The sequence below is a fragment of the Gymnoscopelus braueri genome, assembly GCF_963280865.1.
Source record: "Gymnoscopelus braueri genome assembly, chromosome: 21".
Taxonomy (NCBI): domain Eukaryota; kingdom Metazoa; phylum Chordata; class Actinopteri; order Myctophiformes; family Myctophidae; genus Gymnoscopelus; species Gymnoscopelus braueri.
The window spans coordinates 13,149,851-13,177,766 of record NC_137623.1 but is presented as its reverse complement, the minus strand read 5'-3'; the positions used below and the strand labels follow the sequence as shown (position 1 = coordinate 13,177,766).

General features: G+C 43.4%; 1 protein-coding gene across 3 annotated transcripts in view; it reads left to right on the top strand.

Moving 5' to 3' along the window:
* The window catches only part of LOC308077265 (vasoactive intestinal polypeptide receptor 2-like), a 45,800-nt gene that overhangs the window by 2,790 nt on the left and 15,094 nt on the right, over nucleotides 1–27,916 (top strand). For all 3 annotated transcript variants that reach the window (XM_080417888.1, XM_080417887.1, XM_080417886.1), the window contains exons 2-4: nucleotides 10,804–10,900; nucleotides 19,954–20,061; nucleotides 22,264–22,361. In XM_080417888.1, coding sequence (XP_080274014.1) covers nucleotides 10,804–10,900; nucleotides 19,954–20,061; nucleotides 22,264–22,361 — 303 coding nt within the window. The remainder of the gene's footprint in view (nucleotides 1–10,803; nucleotides 10,901–19,953; nucleotides 20,062–22,263; nucleotides 22,362–27,916) is intronic.

Below are 27,916 nucleotides of genomic sequence, written 5' to 3'. Positions count from 1 at the left end.
AGTTTGTGCCTTTTCACTGCACAAAATCTTCGCCTCCTGTATGCACCTCTGTAGTCTGACCCTATATCTGTGCTAGGTCTGACTGACAGCTGTACAATATATCACCAGGGAATATACTCTATGCATGAACATACAGTATATTATGTTCATACAGTTCATACGTTCATACGTACAGTATATTATGGTGATATAACAGCAACAGTGATCCTTAACAGGCTCAGTTGTGGTTCAGTTGTGTACATCCCAGTAGTCCATATCCATATGCAAAATGTACTGGCAGAGTCCAGCGGGAGTCAGTCATCTAAGAACAGAACGGAACATATGCTACATAATACTTAAGGGGCATGAAACCCTCTTGGCTTATTTAGTAGTTTTCCAGTTCTGGATAAAGACTACTGCAGATTAAAAACATGGCAATGTACTGTAGCTGCTGCTAATACAATTAATAATAGGTGTGTTAGGTTTAGGTGTGCCCAGAGCCATGTGCAAGGATAGATTGTGAACGCACGTTGACACTACATTGTCACTACATCTAACACAAGGGCATCTAACGGCCATAGCTGAGTGGTTAGTGATCCCGCCTAGGGAGCCAGAGGCCCTGGTTGCCCCAGGTACGATTCCAGGCCACGCCAGCATATGTGTCGATGAAATGAAATTTGTCCCTGAGCAAGACTCTTAACCCCTAATTGCTCACAGGCCCTCATTGGAAACAAGCCCGCAAGGACTTTCATGAACGTCCTGTTAAAAGGAATTATCTTATCTTACAACCATTATTCATTTGATTATCTGCAATTGTGTTGCTTACCTCATGGTGTACTATAAGGTCAGCCTTATGCAGCCTGCCAGATTGTTACCGTGCTGTCCTTTTTAACCTGAACTGGAAAACAAACTACACAATAAAGGTAATTACACACCGGCGATTATGCGAATATACACAAAATTCGGACTTGTTCCGAATAAAAAAGACGCTTTTTGGCTTCGCTTTTTCGCTCCGTGGGAGCTTGCATTGACTTTATAAGGTTTTTTAAAAAAGCATATTATTCGCATGAAAAATTCGCCCCCGGTGTGTAAGGACTCTTAGCCTAGGGTTTCACCCCTCTTTAATTGCTTCTCCAGACTAAATACCAGAGATGTATTTTCCATGTACGTAGATGTAGATTCCAAATAAGGGTGAAAAGTTATGTAGAATCCAGAGGCCCTTAGCTGCAGGGGCTCTTTGGTTTATGGATTTTATTGTCCTATAAATATTAGGGGATCCAGTGTGACATGTTCTCATGGGACCCAGAACTCTGAGTTGCTCCTCTGACCCCGAATACTATAATACTTTAGAACCCAGAACACAAGGACGCTTTATTGCCAAGTATGAGATTCATGCAAGGGAATTGTTTTGGCAAAGGGAACAGAGCAAGAGTATCACCAATGCACTGTACCAGTATGCTCACAGCAGCTATTCAAGGCTATCACAAAGTACCAGTATATACTCGACTCACATAGTACACCAGCTAGAAGGGTGGACAACTTTGATGATGGAGAGGGCACACTCACTCCAGAGGGCCACATTGCATTTACTGTCGGGCAGACACCTCTTATCTCCGTATTCTACGTCACACAAAAGTAATGAAAATAGCCGATCTACAAGCTCAAAACGCGTCGCAGAGCAGAGCAACGCGTTTTGAAAACCTTCGAGATAGCGCATTTGGTTGTCCTTCTAAATGCATGTTTAACCAGGGTCTAGTCAGACCTGGCAAACCAGGTGAACGCAACTAAATCATTGTCAGCAGAATTGTCAATGAGCTGAAAGTCTACACATTTTTAGCAGTTCAAGTATATTTGTTCAGTCATGATGAAGTGAACCAGTCGAGATAGGCTCCATTTTGCCTGAACTTGAGAGCAGAGTCTGACGTTTCTTTCCGGTGTATATGACGCAGGTACTGACGCAGACACGTCAGGTCAGCCGGAGGGTCTCTCTTGTCTGTCAGCTCCCTACGAAAACAACAGCAGACAGGGAGGGGCAAAGGGTTTGACCCTCAACCTCACCTGACACCTACCATCACCTTTTCATCGCCTTTTCATCACCTTTTCTCTACCTGTGCTCAGTGGAAGCTCATTAGTGCCCCCCCCCCCCTCCTCCTCCTCCTCCCCACCACTGTCATGTCTGAGGTCAGAACAACAGAGGCAGCCTAAAGTGTTACACCATCATGCCAAGGACACGGGCACAGATAGATATTTATAACTTAGGACAGGGGTGCCCAAACCTTTTAAAAGAGGGCCAAATAAATATCGGTTGTGTTGTCAGTGTAGCTAGGCCTGTAACAATTATTACATCATCGCCTAGTATCGCCTATAATCGCAAAAAAAAAAAAAATTACGATCGTCATAATCGTCATAATCCTTTCCATGTTGAAACATTTTCATATTTTTTCAAACATTTTCAAAAATAGTGGAAATAGCAGATCTACAAGCTCAAAACGTGTCACGATGCCGTGTTTTGAGCTTGTACTATGTTGTAGAGGCTATTTCCACTATTCATTTTTAAGTATAAAGTTATTAAATTATGTACGTTATTTGTCATATCTGCACTGTGCACCTTTTGTTTACGAACCCTAAAAGCCAAACAAATGTAATTTTTATTCATAATGTTCTGATGACAAACTAAACATTATTTGAGTAACAATTAATCAAGTAAAATGTCATAATCATGAACGTAATGCACCCATCTGTGCCGTGAACAAAACAAAAACAATGCAGCCTTTATTCTGCCTTCTTGCATCGCTATTATATTTACAGTCCAATACATTCAAATGGCAGTGTAGCCAAATGTAGCCAGGTGTGAAAAGATCTCTACAAAAATGTTAATAAAATGAAGGGAAAAAATGCCTTTGTTTTGCATCTTGAGAATGAAACAAATTGTACTGAGAAATAACGTATCTGCCGAGGTTAATTTCAAAACAATTGCGCGAAAGTCGGTGTGTGTGTGTGCACACGTGCAAAAGGCTGGTTGTGTGTTCATGCGCAATTGCGTGTGTTTGTGCGTACAAAGCTGTGTATTTGTGCAAAAGGTGTGTGCGTGTGCGCGTGCGTGCGTGCTTGCATCAGTCATCAAATCTCTACATGTGTGTACATTCTGGTATGGCACATTGAACTTTGCCCCCTGGCACAGTGACAGATTCTTGTTAGAGTGTAGTAGATCATGTGACCTAAACAGCCAAACAGCACAAACTGCTTCTTGTGATTTAAAGCTTGTATGTCAACAGTTCATACATTAAGCAGTATTAAAAGGCTGCTACTGTAAATTACTCTCTCTACTGTTGTTTGAGCTGCTCTTAATGTGTATTAATTAGTCATGGTGACTGTAATATTGTGGTATTATATAGTATATTAACATATACCAGAGATGGGGACTCGAGTTAGGGACTCGGACTTGCCAAAAACGAGACTCTCGACTCGACTCTGACTCGCCCCTCAAAGACTTGAGACTTGACTCGACTCGAGCCTCAAAGACTTGAGACTTGACTCGACTCGAGCCTCAAAGACTCGTGGACAATCTTTATTTTATGTTTTTTTTTTTGGACAAATAAATGAATGAAATGCCCAAGAAACTTCCACTCCCCTGTCCTCCCCCCGCAAAGAAACCTCCGCTCCAGTGCGCGCTGCGTGGAGCCGGCTTCAGTCAAGCTGTTTCGTGCTGCTCATTAACTAAAACATGGAGAGGCGAGCGCAACAGCTGCTATGTGTGTGGCCGCCGCGGCCTTTCATCATAAAGTTTAAATATAAAAACTTCGAAATTAAACAAATATGTTTAGCTCAGAATCAGCTATATAACCTCAGTTATCTTGGCGTATGCTTACATTTTTTATAAGATGGTCGGATCATCTGTGACAGCACGTTTAGGAAACATCGGATTTTCATTTCGTTAAACCCAGCTGGGTGAATATTCAACACTTCACCACGGTAAACGCTACGCTCATGTAATGTTCACTGCATAAAAGCTGTGGTTCTCAAACCTTTTCAGGCCGTGACCCCCAAAAGAATCATATTTGAACTGGGGATCCACATTTAGTTTGACTCGATTCCACAGATAAATATTGTGAAAATAGCAGATCTACAAGCTTGCGAGGCATTGTGAGCTCCGTTGTGGTCCCGACCTAGCTGTAGTATACAACCCTCGTAGACGTATTTATGATTCTGAATCATAAATACGTCTACGAGGGTTGTATACTACAGCTAGTCCCGACCCACAGGTTGAGAACCACTGACTACAAGCAAGTGACATGTCTATGACAGCTGAGGAGACACAGAGATATCACGCCACTGCTGAGAAGATAAGACGCCACTGCTCTGCTCGCCTAACCTGTGCGCAACAGGGCATATCTCCGCCAAGCCAGGGTGACCTACCCAGGCCCATGAAATTCATATGCAGGCATAGTAGCCAATTAGAATGAAATCTGCAAAAACTGACTCATATACTGATACAGAACCATATTGGCTATATATTATCGCTGTCGGGTGGAAATCTTGTATGTTCCTTTTTTATTATTATTTAAAAACAATTTAAAATCGTGAAAATAGCCAATCTACAAGCTGTAATTATTAATAATTAAGAAATACTATATTTTAAAGAGTGAAAAATCAACTAAAGTCATTATTAGTGCAAGTTCAATCACATTTCATTTGAATGAAAATAAATTGTGGGGAAAATACATAAAATAATCTGTGAATCTAATGTGATTTTTTATGACCTGTCTATACTTTTACATCTATGCCTTCGTGTTTGTGTGTGTGTGTGTGTGTGTGTGTGTGTGTGTGTGTGTGTGTGTGTGTGTGTGTGTGTGCATAATAACTGTATTTCAGCCTTAGGCTACATCATATAAATACATAATTAAATAAATTAAGAATATAACCCCCCCCCCCAAAAAAAAAAAATAAATAAATAAAAAAAAGACTTTAAAAAGACTCGAGACTTGACTCGTACTCGACCCTCAAAGACTTGACTCGGACTCGACTCGACTCAACCCTCAAAGACTTGAGACTTGACTCGACTCGTGCCTCAAAGACTTAAGACTTGACTCGGACTCGACTCGACTCAACCCTCAAAGACTTGAGACTTGACTCGACTCGTGCCTCAAAGACTTGAGACTTGACTCGGACTCGAGCTCAGAGACTCGTGGACATCTCTGACATATACAGTTAACCAGCCTTGTTTGTCTTTACATAGATGGTGTAAAGCAGTGATTCTCAACCTATAGGGTGGGCTCCACTCGTGGGCTGTGAAGGTATTGCAAGTGAGCCCTCAAATTATTGGCAAAACACTGCGATTTGAATGGTAATATAACAGTAATATTTAGGGGGGGAATTGTAAAAAAAATGTAATGGTATATTTTCTTTAAAACCTTAAAAAGTGAGTTTATATCGTGACACCGATAAAACCTTAATGTATACTACGTTAGTTCCATTGATCCAAGTCGGAACACAATTGGTTGACCATTAAAATAAACATGCTCTGAAAATGCGCGTGGCCCACTGTTCTGACCACTTAACAGTACACGGCTGCCGATAAGTGGACAGATGGGCGGGCCTGGCGAAAGCTTTTGGAATTTTCAAGTTGGCCCTGATCCCGAAAAGGTTGATAACCGCTGGTGTAAAGGGCTGTATCGAGTATGGTTTCAGTCTGGAGTCCACATTTTAACGTTCTCGATCTTGGACCAAGGGACTCGTTTCCCCCCATCCCCTTCTCCCCCATCGAGACCAGTCATGTCTGTCATGACCATACTGTACAACAATGCAATCATTTTACTCTTGTGCAATCATTTTACTTTATGCAATCATTTTACTTTGTGCAATCATTTTACTTTATGCAATCATTTTACTCTCCGTTACGTCCCCGTCTAGGGGAAAAAGGAATGCAACATAAAGTGGGACTGAAACCCTGTTTTTATTAATAACTTAAGATATTTACATTAATTTAAATAGACTTTAAATCATATACACAGAGCAACTCAGGGCAATAAACATAAGCATACTAAGACTAACCCTGAGTTTAAACCACTAACCTGACAAACACAGAATAAAGTTACAACAAATTGCTAATTCTTCTCTCTACTCTAATCTACCAAAAGAGGACTTTATACAAAAAGCTGGCTTCCGTAGCCCAGTGCTTGCACATTACAAAATGACTAGAGGTAGAGGACTCAAAACATAATAAAGAACACTGTGTGTGTGTGTGTGTGTGTGTGTGTGTGTGTGTGTGTGTGTGTGTGTGTGTGTGTGTGTGTGTGTGTGTGTGTGTGTGTGTGTGTGTGTGTGTGTGTGTGTGTGTGTGTGTGTGTGTGTGTGTGTGCGTGCGTGCGTGCGTGCGTGCGTGCGTGCGTGCGTGCGTGCGTGCGTGCGTGCGTGCGGGACAGCATTACTGCAAATGCTGCCACAGACCACAGGTGTTCAGAAGTCTTAAGTATAGCCTTGTCCAACCAATCACTGGGAGCAGTGGTGATTGGCAGGCAGCAATCAGGCGAGGGTCAGCGCCTCGAAGTGAACACTCACACACAATCCCATACATACACTCAAACAAACAAAACCCACACACACAGCCACACAATACTCACACTCGTAACACTTTCCCATGTATAAGAGAGCTGCCTCTTGTAGAAAGCTGTCTCGTTGTTTGATGCTATATGATGTATGCGTGTATAGTACGCATGATTAAGTTGTGTTTGTTTATGTAACCGCGGTTCCTACTGTGGGATGTTTCAACTATAACTGACCGCACATTCAAATGTTACTCTGACCTTATGAATAGTATTGTCGTGTTGCGTCTCGATATGATGATATGAAACATCATGGTCATGGTGACAGTGTGTATGGCTATACCTCTTATTGGTGACAGTTGTCTCGGGCAACCTGTTGGAGACACTACTGGTCCCTCTAAGCTGTATATTGCTTCTTAAATTGCATGGAATACTGCAAGGTTTTCCGTTGATTTGTTTATTGTGTTGTTATCGTACTGAAGTACAGGTGTTTTCATGTATAATGTGCTTTAAAGATTAGAGAGGCTGTTTTCAGTCAAACAACACTACAGCAGAAACGTACAATGCCATCGTTTGGCTTTGGCGACCTACCACAGGACTCAGCGGGTGAGCTCAAGTACGCTTGATGAGTTTGATTACATTGTGCTTGAGGACACCCAATCTATGTTTCTATTCTTATATTGTGTATCATTTGTAACGTTTTTTTTCTCCGTTCACTTTCCCTTTCCCTTCATTAATAGCCGCAGTCACACATGCACTTAAACATGGACGTTTTCCAGACTTTAAACATTGTGGCTGTGTGTATGAACGCACATATCCGACTCAGTATGGACCCGACATGCAACAGACGCTGCCGGCTCCCCTGAGTTAAGTCTTTGCGATGTCTGATTCAACCCATGTGTGAATGGACGAGATTAATTTACATCGAGCAAGTGGCCGTGTTGATGACACTTATATTGTCGAGGAGAGATGAGCCTCCCCTACTCCCGAGGTGTTTGGAGAGAGAGATAAGATAACTGAAAATGAGTTCATTCGGCTATGTTTCACAGAACAAACTTCGGTGATCAATGACTCATAAATGAAACGTTGTTCAAACACAAGCAACGCTTCTTTACTACCGTAGTAATGTAGACAACGAGCTACAACGCAACGCTTCCCTGTGCACTGCTACATAGGGGTTTATACGCGTTTCACTCATGCAAACCTAGTTAACTTTACATTCCATTCTAGGCAAGTTGTACAATAAGCTTTGTATTCATATAGTGTTCACAACATGTGATTTTAATAAAGGTGCACACAGCACCCTACGTGTGGACAGGAAAGTCAGTTATGTCACATGAATATCCCATGACTTTTCTCATAATGAACATGTTTCTTTTCTAACAAGGCATCATCATGCATAGATAGAGACATATATTATAGTTAAACAAACATGATTATTCAAATTGTGTTTTGCATCGGTGCATCAATGGGAAACTGCAATGTGGTGTGGAAGGAAATAAAAAAAAGATTGCATTTAATCACGCTGTTAAATGGGTGTAGCTTAATGTGTGCTTTATCAAACAGACTATTAATCTTTACTAGTCCATTACCCAGGGATGTGCGCACTCAATATATTTGCAGACTTTTAGTTATGTATGGGCAAGGCGTGTGTTCCTAGTGAGTCGATGTCTGCCTAGCTGCAACAATTGCAACACAGTCCGCGGCCCCTGTTTTGTTGCGCTACCCAGGGATGTGCTCTCTCTCTCCCACAACCATGGGAAGTTGACGTTTAAGCAGTTTGATCTAAGCTATGTGCTAATAACACAACCTGGATTCGAATCTTGAAATTGAAAAACAGGCGTTGCGGTTGTGTGCACATGCTAATGGTCAATGGCTGTGTGCAAGTTCAGATCAATTGCTCAAGCCACTGGGGAGAACCCTGCTGGCTTTGATGACTGAGGTTCCCTTGATGACAGAGGTTCCCTTGATGACAGAGGTTCCCTTGATGACAGAGGTTCCCTTTGATGACAAAGGTTTCCTTAATTATAGTAGGACATGTGAACACATCTGAAACGGACATTCTCCCATTGCTTGCTACATGTGTGAAAGGTTAACCCCGGACAATGCCCTGACCTGATTGCCCAGACGTTTTCCTGGGTTCATGTCCATTAATGGCACAACTTAATGACCTTTCTTTCTTGTTCAAGGTCAAGACATTGATGAAGGCCCATGCAGCCAGCCAGCCCTGGCTGTTCCTACAGCCACCTTCTTGTCTAATGAGTTCAAGTTGTTGGTGGTGGTGGTAGTGGTGGTGTGTGATTGGTACTTGGTGATGAGGTGAAATTCTCATTGGTTGTTTTGACGGCTCGTGGGATGGATGACTCCCGAGAGGGGTAACAAGGTGTGTGTGTGTGTGTGTGTGTGTGTGTGTGTGTGTGTGTGTGTGTGTGTGTGTGTGTGTGTGTGTGTGTGTGTGTGTGTGTGTGTGTGTGTGTGTGTGTGTGTGTGTGTGTGTGTGTGTGTGTGTGTGTGTGTGTGTGTGTGTGTGTGTGTGCGCGCGCGTTGTGGGTGGGTGTGTGAACGGTGTGTTTGCCAGTGTGAGACCTAAACACATTGACAGCTTTGAAACGCAACCGAGAGTGGCAATAATCCTAACGTAAACAGACCTCCCAGCTGCTGACACACAAAAGCGCACAAACGAACACACACACACACAGTGCAGGACTGACCGTTCCTTCACATTTTTCTTTTGTGGATTTCGAAACGCTCCTGCTGTGTTGAATTTATGACTGTGAGCAGAACCATTCCAGTCCACTTCCAGAACGTTACAACACCACATACTCTGTCTCTCTCTGTCTCTCTTCCTGTCTGAGTATGTTTATCCAGTGTAGGCTGTCGATTCCTCCGTGTTTATTTAACCCAGAGAACTGCACATTTCGGGGGTTACAGACCCGTAAGCGTCCATTTGTAATTACAGGTCCATTTGTGTACCATTTGTACACTCTTTTTTATAATGACACTCAGGATTTGACTGGAGGAAAGATCTCTGCTCCCCTTTAAAATTGTTAGGAAATCTGAACACCTACTGTTAGAAACCATTCTGTGGTATATGTTGCGTAAACCATGTTATGCTTTGCTGTTATGAAAAGGTTGTCTAGATCAGGGGTTGGCAGATTTATTTTGTACAATATCGATACACCAAACAGCATCTAAAGTGACGCAGATGCTTTCCTGGTCTTAATGGGTTAACTCAATCGCACCACAATAGCTTTTGTAAATTGTAACCCAAGGAGACTTTATTTACCATCACTAGTACAACATGGAAAGGTGGCTTCTCAAAAAGACGGTCAAAAATGTTGCACAGCAAACTAAAAGCACCAACACCCAACAGGTATCGCCACCCTCAGCCCCAAGACAGAAACGCAAGACTCTACATCAGTGATTTTCAACCTTTTGAATTTCAAGGACCCCCAGTTTGCTATGCTTTGGGCCTTAGACCCCCATTTAATACGATTTGTACCTCGTTGAAAATCCTCAGTGTTAATTTAACTCAGTCATCCAAAAATGCATATACATACTGTACAATACATACAAATATTTTGCACGAAACGTTTCATACAGTTGACACCTCATTCATACAGGTTCATGCCATTATAAACATTGAAAAATCAACCTTGTTTCAAATAAATAAAACATGTATTGCTTTATCACTGCTATATGGCACAGAAGTTCTTTATAGCACTTTAAGATAGGTGCTATAAGCCATCAAAAGAGGTTCCCCTATGATTATGAGCCAAAGAAAAACTGGGTTTGGGTTATTTTAGCATTTTGGTTTAACGTGCACTCTGTGGGGAGTGCCTATGCGCAAGGCACTCAACCTCCTTACTTGCTAAGTCTCTCTGGATGTGGATAACAGTGTCGGCTAAATACTTTATTTTAACTGCTTAAGCCCTATATATATCAGTATATAATATCAACGACGAATAACAAAAATAGCCGATCTACAAGCTCACAATGTATTGTGACCGATAAATAAATAGGAACTTAAAGTATACTTCAACGTTGGTGCTGTTGGCAGAACAAGACCGATCAGAATCAGATGCTTTTGTATTGATCATTAAAATAAACATGCTCTGAAAACACACATACTTGATTGACTGCTGTGATAAGTGATGAGCTGGGTGGGCTGCCAAAGCTTTCCTGACGCCGTGTGATTTATGCTTGAAGTTCCCTGACGCTTGTGTGATTTATATCCTTCATCCTACTTCCTGGTTTAACTTCCTATTTCCTGTGTCCGCAGGCCAATGGAATTCCAGTGTGCCAGTTCCACTGGGAGCTGAAGAGAGCGGAGCAGGAGTGTCGGCTATACCTGGAGAAAGAGCAGCTGTATAGTACAGGTGCACGCACGCACACGCACGCACGCGCACACACATGCACACGCACGCGTACACGTACACGTACACGTACACGTACACATACACATACACATACACATACACATACACATACACATACACATACACATACACACACACACATACACATACACATACACATACACACACACACACACACACACACACACATACACACACTTACACACTGTCTGTCTGTGTACAGATATATTTACACCATGCATTAAAATATAGCTCTTGTGTTTACACCTGGCTAACTTTAATGACCTGGTGATAACAATGTGGTCTGTCAGGTCTGATCACAATGTGGTCTGTCAGGTACAAATCAGCTGTGTCGGTACAGCGCTAGATCTCAAACCTGCAGGGTAACGGTAATGGGGATTCCAGGAGATGTTTGTGAAACAGTACGTTATAATGACTATAGATATTACCTTCAGCTCCCTAGGAAAGAGGTGGATTTACAGTTGTCAGAGCGGTTGAGAGATGCGCTGTTGTTAAATCCTACAGTGAAGGATATATCTAGTCAAGTAGTCATTACCTAGCGAACTGTTTCCTTCCCAAACATCATCCCTGTTACCCTTACCCTGCATGTTTGAGATCTAGAGTTGTATTATTTACCAGCCGCAAGGTGTCGGGCGCAGATCTAAAGTGCGCGCAGTGTGGCATAGAGTCTCTCTCTCTCTCTCACACTGTAAAATCCTGAGTGTTCATTTATCAATTTGTAACTGTGAGAGTGTTAAAATGGAACGACTCTCAGTTAAATTGCTGCGGTGGATTTTGCCTCGTGCAACAGTTTGCCTCGTGGCTGGTGTGATTCCACGGCCTCTTGTGTATTATTCTTTATTTAATACAGATTCTTATTTGTTTTGGTTTGGCTCTTGACACTTGCTCTTAGCTGTAGCCTATACCTCCTTGGTAGGCTTCATTATTATTGCTGTTGCTGCTACTGTATGTATGACTGTATGAATCCCTGCATGGGAATTCAATTATACTTGTTAATCACTAGGTCCAGCAGGGCTTGATAATAACGCATTGACATTAATTTGAATCAGCTGTGTGGACGGAGATCTAATTAAAACATGTAGGATAAGTCATAATCCTGCTTACATTACTCCGATTGCAGCTGCATGACTACAGGTACTACAGGCGCCTGATCCTGCAATGAGAGCTTTGACTGTTGATAGAACCCATGTCTTGTGATATGCAGACACTTTTTAACGTCATCTTGGAAGGTATCGGCAGACTGATATGACCCTTTTTGATTTCTCTTAGGTTGAGGAAATGATGCCCATAATTCGCGTAAGGCCTCATGTGACACTGGAAACAAATTAATTGATTGATTGATTGATTGATTGAATACTTTATTATCAGGATTATTAACGGTACAGGTAGTACAGTCAATGGTTATGCTGAAAGGATAACACAAAAAGGCCCAGGGGCTTGTTTCCATTGTGGTCCATTTTACTCAATTCATCAATAGGCCTAATACATATGATACATACAATAAATATGTGGCGGCCATAGCTGAGTGGTTAGTGAGCCCGCCTAGGGAGCCAGAGGCCCTGGTTGCCCCAGGTACGATTTCAGGCCATGCCAGCATATGTGTTGATGAAATGAAATTTGTCCCTGAGCAAGACTCTTAACCCCTAATTGCTCACAGGCCCTCATTGGAAACAAGCCTGCAAGGACTTTCATGAACGTCCTGTTAAAAAAAAAAGGAATAATGTAGTCTTGGTGCACCAATATGTGCATGTGTGTGGTTTACAAACAACGAGGGGTGCGTTCGGAAATACAGCACTGAGCGCACTGGCCAATACAAACTAATAGGCTAGTGCGCTCCGGTGCGCAATTTCCGAACGCACCCAAAAGTCTCATCATTTGTGTCACCAACACAAACTCAGGACTCTCTGACTAAGGGGATTTATAATTGTGTGGCCGTTCTCCTTAGTTTAAAATTATTGTGATTCTATATCAAGTATTTTGCTGTGGACCCCCTGGTACCCCCCCCCCCCCCCAGGGTCCCTGGACACCACTTTGAGAACCATTGCACTCCACTAGGTGGGATATCGATCTGAAATGTATTGAAGATGATTTTTCGACTTTTAACTGATTTACAAAGTTATTTAATTGTAATGCTGTGTAATATTTTTTTATTTAATTAACAAATACATTTAATTAAATTAATGTAGGCTAATTAAGTTTAATTTAAGCAATTTTTTTGCCACAGGCTAAGGTAAGTCTAAAGTCTGCACATAGTTTGGGTGCACACATGCCCGGGTATGGACTAGTACTCTATCAATCATTTATCAAGTGCTGCTGCACCTACTTCTGTTTTCAGGTCATACACAGTACAGGAAATGCACATGCTACACATGCATTCACACATCTGCACGCAATGCCCATGTGAATATACACACGGATGCACGCATACATGCACGCACGCACACACATACATACACGCATGTGTGTGTGTTTGTATGTGTTTAGCTACTGAAATGAGCTTTTATTTGCACGACTCGCAGCTTGTGGACTGTGGGTTTTTTCCCACGCGTGTGTGTGTGTGTGTGTGTGTGTGTGTGTGTGTGTGTGTGTGTGTGTGTGTGTGTGTGTGTGTGTGTGTGTGTGTGTGTGTGTGTGTGTGTGTGTGTGTGTGTGTGTGTGTGTGTGTGTGTACTGTATGTCCGTATCTTTTTTCTCTTTCGCTCATTCACAAATTACCTACAGTATGCGCGTGAGTGTTTTTTTGTAGGGAGGTGCTTCTTGCTCTGTGAGTGTGTGTGTGCATGTGTGTTTGTTTTCATGAGAACCTGCTTGTACAAACACGAGGTGCAGAGTTTCATTTCACTAAAGCCATCATATAAAAAGTGTGACACTTTCATTAAATAACTGTTGCTAAAGATTAAAAAAAGAATGTATATGCTCCAGTACATTTTATGAGATGACCTGAACCCTTCCACAGTTTGTAAAACTCTATCCTCTTTAATTGAAAGGTAATGAGAATGATTAACTTTGAGAGCACATTTAGTTCCACAGTACTAAATAGATTATCATCTCTGCATTCGTCATTGTCAAGTGTTATGCAACCGAGGCTTGGCGTAACGGTGGTACACCAACCCCAGGCTGGTTCCAGAAGGCATGAGAAACAAGAAATTTGCTTTTATTTTACTTACACTTTAAAGTGAGTTGCGAGCCCCCTTCTTGTTTTTCATGATTGCATTTTGGCTCAGCACCAAAGACGGAGGATGTGCGTCATTTTTGTCTTCGAATGGTTCCCGAAGGCAACCACAAATGCCCAGGAGGTGGGTCGTTCATCACGTACAGTAAAAAAAAAAAAAATCACAAAGACGAGGAGAAAATAGCTTTAGAACGCAGCACCCATGGCAGCCATGTTTGATATGCTGAGTTTACACTGATTGGTCTGAGACTGTCATATCAGCCCTTGGGGTTATCAGATATAGCTCTCTCCTTTTTCACTCCAGTCACCCAGGGCATGAGAAATGTGGGGCAATAATTTACCACATAGCTTTTTTATTCACCACGACAACGACAAAATATGGATCAACTCTTTAATTGAATAAATAGATTAACATTACTGTCACGTTACATAAAGTACTGCCCCAGTGAATTAAAGGGTATAGTTCCCACTGGCATTTCTCAACAGTGTGGGGATGGAGGGAGTCACGATCGGCCTCATCATTACTCCGTGTTTTGGCTCCTTTGCACCCGGATAAACTCCAATGAATGTTATCAATCCATCTGTAGCAACCATTTCTGGCAGCAACCATTCCCCTTAAGCCCTACACTTGGATGAATAACGCAAATAGATCATCTATAAGCACAGTGCGATGCGTGCTTGTAGATCTGCTATTTTAACTAGTTGGCGGATTTCTTTTGCTTTAAAAAATAATTCTTTATCTATTTACATTTCTGAAATCTGACGGTTTTTTTTTACCATTTATGAAAATATTGGAACATTATTGAACATTTTGAAAGTGTAAGGTCATGCCCAAAATAGGGACAACAGGTTGAAAGTGGTTAAGCTGCGAGGTCATTCAGTTTAGGGTCGGCTGCCGTATAACCCCTATAGGGAAGATATGGTAGCTGACCAATCAATGCATCCTCATGGCCCTCTCTGTCCTTTTATCACGCCCCCAGCCAGGGCAAACAAATAGGCTACTGGATATGTGATAAATAGGATTGATCACAATTTGGAAATTAATGATATATGTTTAAGTTAAGACATTTAAGTTCAAGGTCTAAGTAGTGTTGTGTGGTTTAAACATTTTCAATAATAAAGTTAAAGTATGGTATTACCAGGTTATTAAAACAACAAAATATTTCTAAAAATATTGCAGGGAGCTGCTGTACAGAGCCAATACCTGCAGTACCAAAGCTTGCAGTTTCATGACCACGAATTCAGATTGCATTTATAGGACCCACGTTCATGTCTTGAGTCTTAATTCCTTTCACATTATTATGTAGGCCTTAGCACTAGTCTCTCGAGCCAGACTGTTGCTTCCCACGATACCCTCCCTACATCCGTCTCTTCTTTGCAGTTACGTCAATTTGTACTACTGTGAATCAAACTATTTGAAGCATATATAGCTTGCTGCTTTGCAGAAATGAATGAAAATGAAAAAAATATATATTTAAAATATATTATTGTGAATGGAAATGACAAACAGATGACAGCCTCCTTTCTCAGCATTCGGATGCTATTTTTGAAAAATCTGTGCACAAAATAGTTTTGAGATGGGGGGGGTGCGCAGCCAAATATAATACAATATTTTTAAAAAATAGCAGATATACAAGCTCGCTATGATCTTGTAGATTTGCTATTTTTGAAAAATCCCTGGCACAAAATATTCTTTAGATGGGGGGGTGCGCAGCCAAATATAATAAAAATAGGGCTCCTTGACATGTAAAAGTTTGAGAACCACTGATATATAGCATTTGGAGATTGTGGAATTTTTGTGCGGCCACGTGAGACGACTATACATCCACACGACGTAGTGTCATCAGTGGGTCGTACCTAGGGGGGCGGAGTCGGCTTGGGGGAAAACTCAGGGTTACGGATGTAACCCCGGTTTCTTTAGAATTCGGAGTAACATACTCACTATGGGATATCAGCGCCTCCTGGCGTGATGCAGAGCTACATACCATAAACTCCCGGGCCATTCATTGGCTGAGAAGGGTATGTCACGTGTCCGGTAGACCGGACGAGGTATAAAACCTCTTGCGTGACGTGGCTCATCCTCTTTAACACGCTTCCTGCATGCAGATGCACACAAACAGGGGTGTTAGGTGAGTATGTTACTCCGAATTCTAAAGAAACCGGGGTTACATCCGTGGGCTTATGTAATTGAGAACGTTGATACATTACATGCACGGATATCATCCCATCAATGTCTGGGATACCGGAGTTCGGGCATCACAGACATTGTGGACTTATACACAGAGAGCATTGGAGCAGAGAAGCCCGCTTGCAGGGGACTCCATTGCTCCGCTGCTCTTTCAGATGTTATCCAACAATGTCTAGAACACCGGGACTCGGGTGTTCTAGACAGTGTGGGCTTATGTAATTGAGAACGTTGATACATTTACATTACATGCACAGATATTAGCCCATCAATGTCTGGGATACCGGAGTTCGGGCATCACAGACATTATGGGCTTATATACAGAGAGCATTGGAGCAGAGAAGCCCGCGGTAGGGGACTCCACTGCTCCGCTGCACTCAAGCCACGTGAAAGAACGAGATCGTTTGTAACATGTAACACATTTATTTCTTTGGCAGAAAAAAATTGTACTTTTAAACACACATTCGTTTTCATTAAACATGGCCTTCTGGCAGTCGAGGAGCCGTCCATCTTGTCCATCGAGTAAGGTCTTCAGAAGCCCCCGAGGTTTGCTCGATACACAGAGTGAGAAGGCTAACAAGCTGGTGTTATCCTAGCGAGGCAAGCTAGGCTAGGACAACGCTGTTAATAACCTGTTGCATGGGTGTTAAGCCAACAAAACACTGCCTGACTAAGGCGACGTTAACCTAGCGAAGCAGCTAACGTAGCTAGTCTGGGCTAACTCACTCACGAGCGTCTGCCTCGTTCTCCCCTCGCCTATGCTGCCGGCGCCGGCGCCCCTTCGTTGTCTCCTGGCGACGCACCGCTGGCCCGGTACGCTTGCTGTGGCAGCGGAGTAGACGGCTGGGAAGAGGGGGAGGAAGTGCCGCTAGGTAGTCGCACCTGGGTGGTTCCCCAGTCACGGTGCTAGCGGCTGCTGCAGTGCTGCGTAGCACGGCTTGTGTAGCAGCCTGGAGGTGCTGCGAGCGGGGGCTAACGCCGCTCGCAGCCGGGACTGCCGGAGGGCCCATTGTGGACTGTGAGCGCACGTGGTGGGCCCCACCACCCACGTTCCCTGGGCCGTGTTGCTGGATCCGCGACGACCGGGGACGAGACGTCGCTGCCTCCCGCAGCCAGGGCGCTGCCCTGGCTAAGCGGCTATCGAGGTGCAGCGTGGAGAACAGCGCAGTCCTCGCAGCGTCCCGGTGCATCTTGGAAATGCCCCGGCCCCGTAGAGACCGAGGCACGAGATGCAGAAACCACGAGGGTCATCCCCGGCGATCATCAAGCGGCAGAGCAGCAATACGCAGGGACGTGGAACCTCCATCTCGAGCTAACCTGTTAGCTTTCAACCGCAAGGCTAAGAGCGCGGAAAACTCAAAGGAGGAAAACTTGCTTTAGCAGTAAAAGAAAGAAAGAGAAGATAGCCGCTGGAGCGGAAATAATAAAACTTTTTTTTTTTAATAGGAGGAAAACCCGTTGGTTAGTACAAGTACCACCGAGTGGGCTAAAGCTGGTTTCTGTCCTGATCAAAGTTACGTTTGTTATTATTAAGGTATGTCTTGAGCTGTTGCATCTGCCATGCAGAGAAGCGAAAGAGGATGAGCCACGTCACACAAGAGGTTTTATACCTCGTCCGGTCTACCGGACACGTGACATACCCTTCTCAGCCAATGAATGGCCCGGGAGTTTATGGTATGTAGCTCTGCATCACGCCAGGAGGCGCTGATATCCCATAGTGAGTATGTTACGGAGAATTAGACAAGAAACACAGATTTCCCCCAGCTGGTATAGACCGAAGGATGTGGGGTTTTCAAACTCATATGCTGTAAAAGTATACCAATTTAAAAAGCAGGCGTCATGGCTTGCCAGATCATAGGCACAGAACCTTGTTGCCACTCGACAAGGAACGCTACATTAGCAAATTAAACAAGAGTCCGATTGGAATGTTGTCCTGACTGGACAGAGGATCCAACACAACACAATGGCCTGAGGTTATCGGATTTAATCGCCTGGTAAGAGACACTATTACATTTTCTATAGATACGATCAATTAAACTTAGTGTATCATAATATCAGAAAGCAAAAGCCATTCATTCATCAATGATGTTTATAGAACACGTTTTAGTGAATTCCAAGTACAGGAGACATCGACGCCATTGCAGTTTGGAAACGCAGTTCAACATGCAGAGATTTACACACAAAACAAGCCAAACCTGGCTCTCCTCGTTTAAAAACCTACAGAAAACACAATTGTAAATCTGGCAAGGAACACGGAGCTAAAGCAGTGTGTAAATCCTGCATGAGTCCGGGTGACTAACAGTCATCGTCGTAGTGTATCACATCGTTTTCAGGCCGATCAGCGGATCAGGGATTGTCGAAAACATAACATCCGGTGAATGACAGGATATGACGTGGGCCTGTTTGGGAGGGGGCGAGCGAGGTGATCAATGTGTGGATTTGCTGCTCTCTACTGGTGGAACTGTCGTATGTGCTTAACACCACAATCAGAGAATTTATTTTAATGAAAATCTCTCTACCAGGCGATTAAACACTGTGCATATGTAAACATGTTTTGTAACAAGGAGGGAGACGAGGGGTAACCAGAAGACTCGCCCCATTTTTTTCACCGACCAGCGGTTCTTGTATTCTTGTATTTGTTTTACAGAGGATAAGGTTTGAAATAAGTTCAGGGTTAGGCATAGTTTTACTGAGGTTCAGTTTAGGAATAAGGTTATGTTTTGGCACCGTTTTACTGAGGTTACGTTTAGGAATAAGGTTATGTTTAGGCATAGTTTTACTGAGGTTACGTTTAGGAATACCAGGTGAATCCCGGCGGGTTTGCCCCGGGGCGACTGTGTTTTGGGGCGAGTGTTTTGGTATTCAGACGGAGATGGAAAGAGGGAAACAGATCTCCGATCTCAGGGGTGCTTGTGCTGAAACTTGACTCATGCAATTAAGATATAAGGATAATCTGATAAACCACATGAACCCCAGCTTACGTATTCTGGGGGGAACATAAACCAAACATTGCCAATCTAGCACAGTTACAACGCGTCGCGTTCCGACGCGCTGTGAGCTCATAGATTGGCAATATTTGGTCTTTTTAGTCACATATATCTTAATAATAAGTCAACTTTTCCGAGGGCGAGTGGACGATTGTGTTCCAGCTGTCCTTCTGATGGATTTTTCTTGGCTGACAATGTTTCTATCGTCCATAAAATAGCACTGAAAGTGATCCAAACGATCGTGTATTATGTGTATCGTGTATCTATGAGGCAGATCGTTCTGTTTTTCCCCAAGCTAAAATCGAATGGGCGTTCCTGGGCGTTCCCGTCTATCTCTGTGTGTATCTATTGCGTATACCGCAGTCCTGATGTCACTCCCACTACCCCTGGGTCACAGCGTTATTTCTTGTATAGGATTTCCCATAGGGGAATCTTAGATCGCGTCATGTAAGAACTTAGTTTCAAAAATAAACAAAGGTTCAGGTGTCTGATTATCCTGGGGAAGAAGCTCTTTTATAGTTCACTGCCAGTGGCCTTATTTTGTGTGTGTGTGTGTGTGTGTGTGTGTGTGTGTGTGTGTGTGTGTGTGTGTGTGTGTGTGTGTGTGTGTGTGTGTGTGTGTGTGTGTGTGTGTGTGTGTGTGTGTGTGTGTGTGTGTGTGTGTGTGTGTGTGTGTGTGTGTGTCCAGGTTGTCGTGGTGAGTGGGACAACATCACCTGTTGGAAGTACGCAGCACTGGATGAGGTCATGGTCCTGCCCTGTCCCTCTGCTCTCCTCCATCTGTTTGGAAAAAATGGTAAGACTCCCTCCCCAGTGGTCACACACACAGACACATTTGCTCAAATTAATATCAAACATCCAAATATTGAAGCAAGCAACCTAAAGATCTGTCTAGGATGCACACAGAAACCCAATGACCCCAGGAGTGTTACAAAGTGAAATTGCCCTTTAAACTTTTTGTACCGGTCAGCGATGCTGGAACTGGTCACATTGCAGTTACGAGCCCATTAAAAGAAGAGGAAAGCTTTAGTCTTTAGTTGTTTTTGGGGTCTCGTATCCTGTTGGTCAGCAAGGTCACCAGACAACCTCTGTGACCTCAAGGTCTACATGCTGCTGACTCCATCTCTACCCCATGAACCATCTCACCTCATCTGTCACTGCTCTCCTCATCCCCTCATCCATCACCTACACATTGCCCTTTGTTCTTCTTCTTCTGCTTTGATCCACGTGCATACTTTCATCCTTTTCTATCTCTATCCTCCTCTTTTCTCTGCTCTTGTGTTCCGTCTTCCTCTCGGTCTGTCTGCTTCCCTTTCCTCTCCCATCAGCCCCCTCTCTGACCTTCATCCATCCCCCCTCTATCCCTCCTTTCATTCCTCCCTCCATCTCCCCTCTATCTCCCCTCTATCCCTCCCTCCATCCCCCCTCTATCCCTCCCTTCATCCTCCCTCCATCCCCCCTCTATCCCTCCCTTCATCCTCCCTCCATCCCCCCTCTATCCCTCCCTCCATCCCCCCTCTATCCCTCCCTTCATCCCTCCCTCCATCCCCCCCTCTACCCCTCCCTTCTACAAGCTTGTAGATCGGATATTTTTGGGGAAAGATTTAGTGTAGACGGGAAAAAAGCGGTCCAAGTACAGAGCCAACTCAGGTCTGTTTCACTTGGCCTTCTGAGAGTGTGCATGCAAAGTCTGATGCTGATCAGTCCAGCGGTGTTTGAGATTAGCTGCGGACAGATGGACGAATGGACCCGCAGACGGACAGGGGCGAAAACATAATCTCCGCCTCCTCCCGGGCCCTGTCGGCCTGGTGTAGATAATAAGTGTAACGATGTGACGACAGCTGTGAATATCTACCAGATGTTTCTCGATGAATCCTCTTACAGCGTCTGTCAGCACTCACACCTTAACACATACGCGGCACACGTAAGCACGCGCGGCACACGTAAGGACGCATGTGCACACGCATGCGCGCGCGCACACACACACACACACACACACACACACACACACACACACACACACACACACACACACACACACACACACACACACACACACACATCCCATGAGATAGCCAGACATCCAGAGACATCCTCTGGCATCCAAATAACATTCTGCACAAAGAGAACAGAGCTGGAACACATAAACAAGATCCAAGGGTTTAGACCATGGGGCTCAAACTTTCTTCCCCATGTCAACAACACACACACAGGCACAACACACACACGCACACCACACACACACACACACACAAAACTAGGACAAGGACATTGATTTTGTGAAATATGGTCCGTGGGGGAAGTAAGTTCGGATTGTGGGTTGTGGGATTAGATACAAGGTTACACTGTGTATCTAATGATCAGTAACGATGGGTCTCATGTCATCGTCTTTATGAATGGGAGATGGAACTGAATCTTCTGATCAGAGAAGCAACATGTTCTCACAAGGCTTCATATCAGAAAAACACAGTCCCTGCAAATTTGTGATAATGTAACTTTTTAAGTACATGCTCTGTTTTGTTCTTTGTTTAATAAACATGTTACTATAGGCGGGGGAAAACTGTCGTCGCATTGCGGCGAGTTGTGAGCTTAAGTAGATCTTCTATTTTTGCTTCAGCTATATTAGCTATTTTTGTAATACGGCTTACACTGTAAGTGTTTAGAGAGGTTATGCGAAGAATGTTGCACCACCATGCCAATAATTATAATAAAGCACAACCTCAAGTGTTTTATTGCTTTAATATAACAGCACTGAACTGTCGTTACATCTTTTGGGGAAAACTAAGGGTTTGGGTTAGTTTAATCCACATTATTTTATTCATGTGACATCCTACTGAGCAAGACAAAATGGTTTGGCACTTTTTAACTTTTTTTTTTGTCACCTGAGACTTTCCACTTGTCGTCTCTCTGTCTCTCTGTCTCTCTTTCTGTCTCACTTTCTGTCTCACTTTATGTCTCACTTTATGTCTCACTTTATGTCTGTCTCTGTCTTTCTCAGGTAGCATCAGTAGGAACTGTACAGAGCAGGGATGGACTCACAGGTATCCCAGTGTCTTCACAGCTTGCTATTCTGAAGACTCGGAGGACCCCAACAAGGTTGGTCCAAGACGCGTTCTTCTTTATCTTTGTCATAGGGAGCCGAGAATGGACGCTCAGTGTCCGAGAGGAGTTCACATAGAATGTAGAAAACACAGGAAACTCATGAGTAAACAGAACAGGATGAAAAATTATATACATACACAAACACTACTTAACCCAACACTCAAGTGGTTCTCAACTCCAGTCCATAGGGAGTATATTGCAGGTTTTCTATCGTATCGTAAAAAGAGGTACTGTTTGTACTGTATCTATGTTCTCTCCCCTGAGTGACAATACCTCCAATCTATTCACTTACTAATTAATAAGTAAACAACATGCCTATAGTATCTATTCAAATAACATGATAAGCATACAGTATATCTAAATAGTCATCAAACAGGAGGTGCATTCTAAAGACATATAGGCTTATAGGTTTAACAGGTCTAAAAATATATGTTATTTCAACAACAAAAAAATAAAAAAAATAAAAAATTCTCAATTTAAATAAAGTATAATTATTTCATAAATGAAATTATATCCAAAATATCTAAGAATTTCCCCATCCCCTAAAGGTGAAAATAGTCGATTGGCTATTTTCACTATGGTTGCCGGAGAGACAGAAACAGAGCTAAAACATTTGGGAACCACTGCTCTATGGAGTGTTGTGTGTATTGTTGCGTTGTATGTAGCAGGATGGGTTCTTGTAGGACATTTTGCCCGGGTTGTCACTTTTTTTTAGGGTGGGGGGGATTGGGGCACAGGGTTAGGGGTTTGTGTTAAACTCAGAGTTAGGGTTAAGCGGTTATGGGTCTGAATGTCGTCAACAGAAGGGTCAACGCTGAGCATCCTGCCATGTATAGTAACACAAACATCTGTGAGTGAGTGAGTGAGTGAGTGAGTGAGTGTGAGAGCACATACGTGTGTGTGAGTGAGCGAGAGAGCACATACGTGTGTGTGTGTGACTGTGTGTGTGTGTGTGTGTGTGTGTGTGTGTGTGTGTGTGTGTGTGTGTGTGTGTGTGTGCATGTGTGAGTGCGTGTTTGTACAGTATGTTTTTTGGTCAAAGTCAGGAAATGCTTTGCAGCAATAGTGAGCTTTAAGTCGTGTGTGTGTGTGTGTGTGTGTGTGTGTGTGTGTGTGTGTGTGTGTGTGTGTGTGTGTGTGTGTGTGTGTGTGTGTGTGTGTGTGTGTGTGTGTGTGTGTGTGTGTGTGTGTGTGTGTGTGTGTGTGTGTGTGCGCGCCCGTGCGCGCCCGCGCCTGTGCGTGTGCAGGCGTGTGAGTGTTTGTTTGGGTTTCTGTTAAGTCGGTATCTACTGTATGTATTAGCAAAATCCAGCCACTTTCACATCAAGCAAACATTATGCCACTAAACAATGTTCTGTTTGAGTATGTTCTAGACATTTTTTGCCAATACAAGAAATACAGTTTGAAAGGTTTCTTGGTATCCTGACCCAAGCAGTGTCAGTTGTTTGTGTGTGTTGGGTAGAGTTGAGGTTGTAATGGATTGTGATAGTTCATTTCCGTCATCAGGGTTGTTTTATGATGAAGAACATGAGTCAACACTTGTGCCCTATCTGTGTTAATGTGTTCTTATCAGCTAGTCTGACACAGATGGAGTGAAACAGAGGAGAGAGGAAGAGAAGATATGCTTCTCTGACAGCACTACTGTGACCTCGCTAACTCATCACTGCAGCTGAAGTTATGATTCCTTAATGGTATGGCACTGGCAAAAGAAATAGACAGGAGTCAAGAGGTCTTTCTCTGTGTTCAGTTTATTGTCAGACCGGTCTGGGGAAATCTATACATGAGGGGTTATATAATATATAAACCCCCATGTAGAGAGTGAAACATATTATGTTTCACTCATGCAAACCTATAGTTAACTTTACATTCCATTCTTAGCAAGTTGCACAATAAGCTTTGTATTCACATAGTGGTCACAACATGTGATTTTAATAAAGGTACACAGCACCCTACATGCGGACAGGACACAGTTATATCACATGAACATCCTATAATACTAAACATGTTATTCTTCTGACAAGGTATCATGCACTGAGAGACATCAAGTTAAATAAATACGTGACACACGCACTCACGCGCGCACACACGCACACACGCACGCACGCACAGACACACACACACACACACACACACATACACACACGCTTGCTTATCACACTTTCGGGGACATTGTAATGACAGACAGGTTGTTATTCATGGGTGTGGGTTTGGGTATTAGGGTGAGGGTTAAGGTTTTACTCCAGACAGACCACATATGGCTTGCTAGGTCCGCATTCTTCATATATTAACAACCTATTGATAGAGTTTCCCTGAGACGTCACCTGTAGACACCATAATTGTTCTTTATTCAAATATTGATGCATTTTTTGACTTGGACAAACATTGACTTGCGGTGAAACCGCTTTGTGCTGCGATATGTGCTAATCTCGCAAACCACTGGACCGATAAGCACCAAAATGTCTTGTGCATGCTGCCAGTACATATGCCAGTAGGCTGAAAACTTGTCCAAGTATGGAGTTTTACAGTACATTAAAGATATGTCATACTGTAGAATAGATGACTGGCATCACAGACTGTCATACAAACATGATAATGTACTCTTTCACACCTTTTCCTCTGCTTTATAAATGAATCAACATTTAGGTCACATACCGTAGTGACCTTCACGATGACATCACAGAGTGATCACTTGTAGTCCACAGCGTTATTAGACCCTGTCTTGTGTTTCCTTTTTTTTTGCATTCTTTCCATTTAATGGCGTCTAATTCCTGTTATTTGTGTTGTGTTGTGTTGTGTTGTGTTGTGTTGTGTTGTGTTGTGTTGTGTTTTTCATCATGTCATCAATGTGACATGATGTAAGAGATCCACATGGAAGCCACACCCTTATTAAAACCTGTCTTTTTATGTTGGACAAGATGGTTTTATTTAGTCGACTGGTGAGACGGTGGCTTAACTTGTAAAACTGTCATTTATCTCCTTTCTTCCTCTCTCTCATTCTCTCATATCACTGTACTCTCTCTCTCTGTCTCTCTCTGTTTCTCTCTCTCTGTCTCTCTCTGTCTCTCTCTGTCTCTGTCTCTCTCTCTCTCTCTCTCTGTCTCTGTCTCTCTCTGTCTCTCTCTGATGTGTCTCTGTCTGTTCCAATCTGCCTCTCGTGAATTGATGGTAACCTGAAAGAGAATTCCCAGCCAACTGTAAGGAGGATTACGGGACAGTGGCTGGAGGGTGCTGACGGGAGATGCTGTCTTTTTGTGTGTGTGTGTGTGTGTGTGCGCGCGCACACACACACACAAAAAGCGTGTGTGGCGGTTATGGGATTGAAGGGGTGACTTAGCTCGAAGTCACACTTGAGTTGCAGGAGGTTTTGGGAAGGAACAGCCATGTAGTGTCTGTCAAGATGTGTGCATACTATACCCCTTTGTTGTGTGTGTGTGTGTGTGTGTGTGTGTGTGTGTGTGTGTGTGTGTGTGTGTGTGTGTGTGTGTGTGTGTGTGTGTGTGTGTGTGTGTGTGTGTGTGTGTGTGTGTGTGTGTGTGTGTGCGTGCGTGCGCGCGTGTGTGCACCTCCCTACATCTATTTGTATCTTTTGTGTGTGCTTATGTCAGCCTTTCTGTAGATGTGCGTTGTCTGTACATGTGGGGGCGGGGGGGGGGGGTCTTAGACTGAACTTGAACTTCCAGGTTATTGCATGTGGTTCAGGCTGAATTCTAGGCCTCTGTAGGTATATATTCGCTATTAAACCGGCATGAAACATCCAGGTTTTAAAGCATATCCGGGAACTAATATGGTATAACCAATATAGGATAAACCTTTATTGATCCCTGGAGGGGATTTCAGGAAATATTGTGTTCACATGATGACAGTGTTTTCATGTCGCACGGTACGCTCTGAATAAAGACAGCGACAGAAGACTTACGAGTTACAAAGTGTATTATTTCTAGTGTTCTATATGGTAACCGGAACGCTCGGTACAGCAACCTAGCCGGACCTTTTTTTTATTTTAAGATTTCCTTTTGGGCTTTTTATGCCTTTATTGATAGTGAAGTTAGACAGGAAACGGGGAGAGGGAGATTGGGAGCGACACGTTGCAAAGGCCGTCGAGATCGGGCCTTGAACCCGCGATGCGCTGTCCGGTTACATTGGAGCCTAGGTGCCCGGACTACTAGGCCAGCGGTCTGGGCCCGGACCCTCTTTTTTTTTGGAGGAACGCTCAGTAGGCCTACAAGCGGTCCGCTTGGTGAGAACAGACTACAGCCCCTTATATTAAGTTGGTGAGAACAGACTACAGCCCCTTATATTAAGTTGGTGAGAACAGACTACAGCCCCTTATATTAAAGTTATACTAGGTAACCTTTTCCAAAAAACTAAAGTTAAATTGTATATTATTTGTGAGTGGCAAATGTTTCACAACGCCCACTGCATGAATTTCACCCCCAAAAGCCTTTTATAAATATATTTTCTATTGAAAGTGGACAGGGGCGTGTTTCCCGCTTTTTGAAACGCTTCCGTCTTCCGGTGAAAACAAATGGAATTCTGGGTAATACATGCAGTGACGGTAGTGACCAGCAGAGGTTGCTAAAAATCGTTATTTGTGGACCTGCATTGTATTACTTTAAGTTGGTGAGAACAGACTACAGTCCCTTATATTAAGTTAGGAACTAGTTCGGCAAAAACAGTTAAAACGACTGTGGTGCGCCGTCTGAAGCGGACTTGAGCCACGAGAGGCACCGCGGAGCGAGCTCAGGCGAGCGAGTCGCCGTGCCGAACGTTTCGTTTCAGCCGACTCTGCACCGCTCGAGTTACGCCCCGGGACAGAAACGTAAATCGTCGCCCCTCCATATCATTAGGTGGTACGGTGGAGAGAGTGAGTTGGACTACATTGAATTTAGATTTCTTCAGATACTTAGGTAGGCGGAGATCTCCTATTGCCTGGCTACGCAAGACTATGAAGACTTAACTTAAAAGGATCCCTGGCTAATGAGCCAAATATGCCTTAATACATTATAATTGCCCTCTATAACTAAAATAAAAAATGCAAAACACCTTAAATATTTTATAAATTTTATAAATAGTTCATCTTTTGCTCAAGGGGGACAACGCCTGTCGCAAGTTGATGATCATTGGTCATTTTGTCCATGTGTGGTCCAGTCAGTTTTTGTGTAATTTGTCATGCGGTTTGTGTACAGATGTCTCCGCCTTCATCTGTCTTTCTGACGTCACATCTCAGGCCGTGCGTTCCTTTCTCTTTGTGTTTGTCTGTCGTCTGTCTCTCTGTGCTGCGTGCAAATGTTTATGTCCACATTGTTTTTACGGTGTGACCGAAGGCCAAGGGATCGTATCTGTGCGTCTGTAAGTCCTCACGAAGAAGACCAATCAACAGCTCACGGCCGCATGACCTCACGGCAGTGCCCAGTGTAAATCGCTGTAGCAGACATGCACGCCGATAAATGGCACCAAAGTTAACCACTTAACCCATTCAATCCGGGGACTCGTCTCTGTGGACTCGGCTTCTGTGGCTATTCAAAAAATAGCAGATATACAAGCTCATA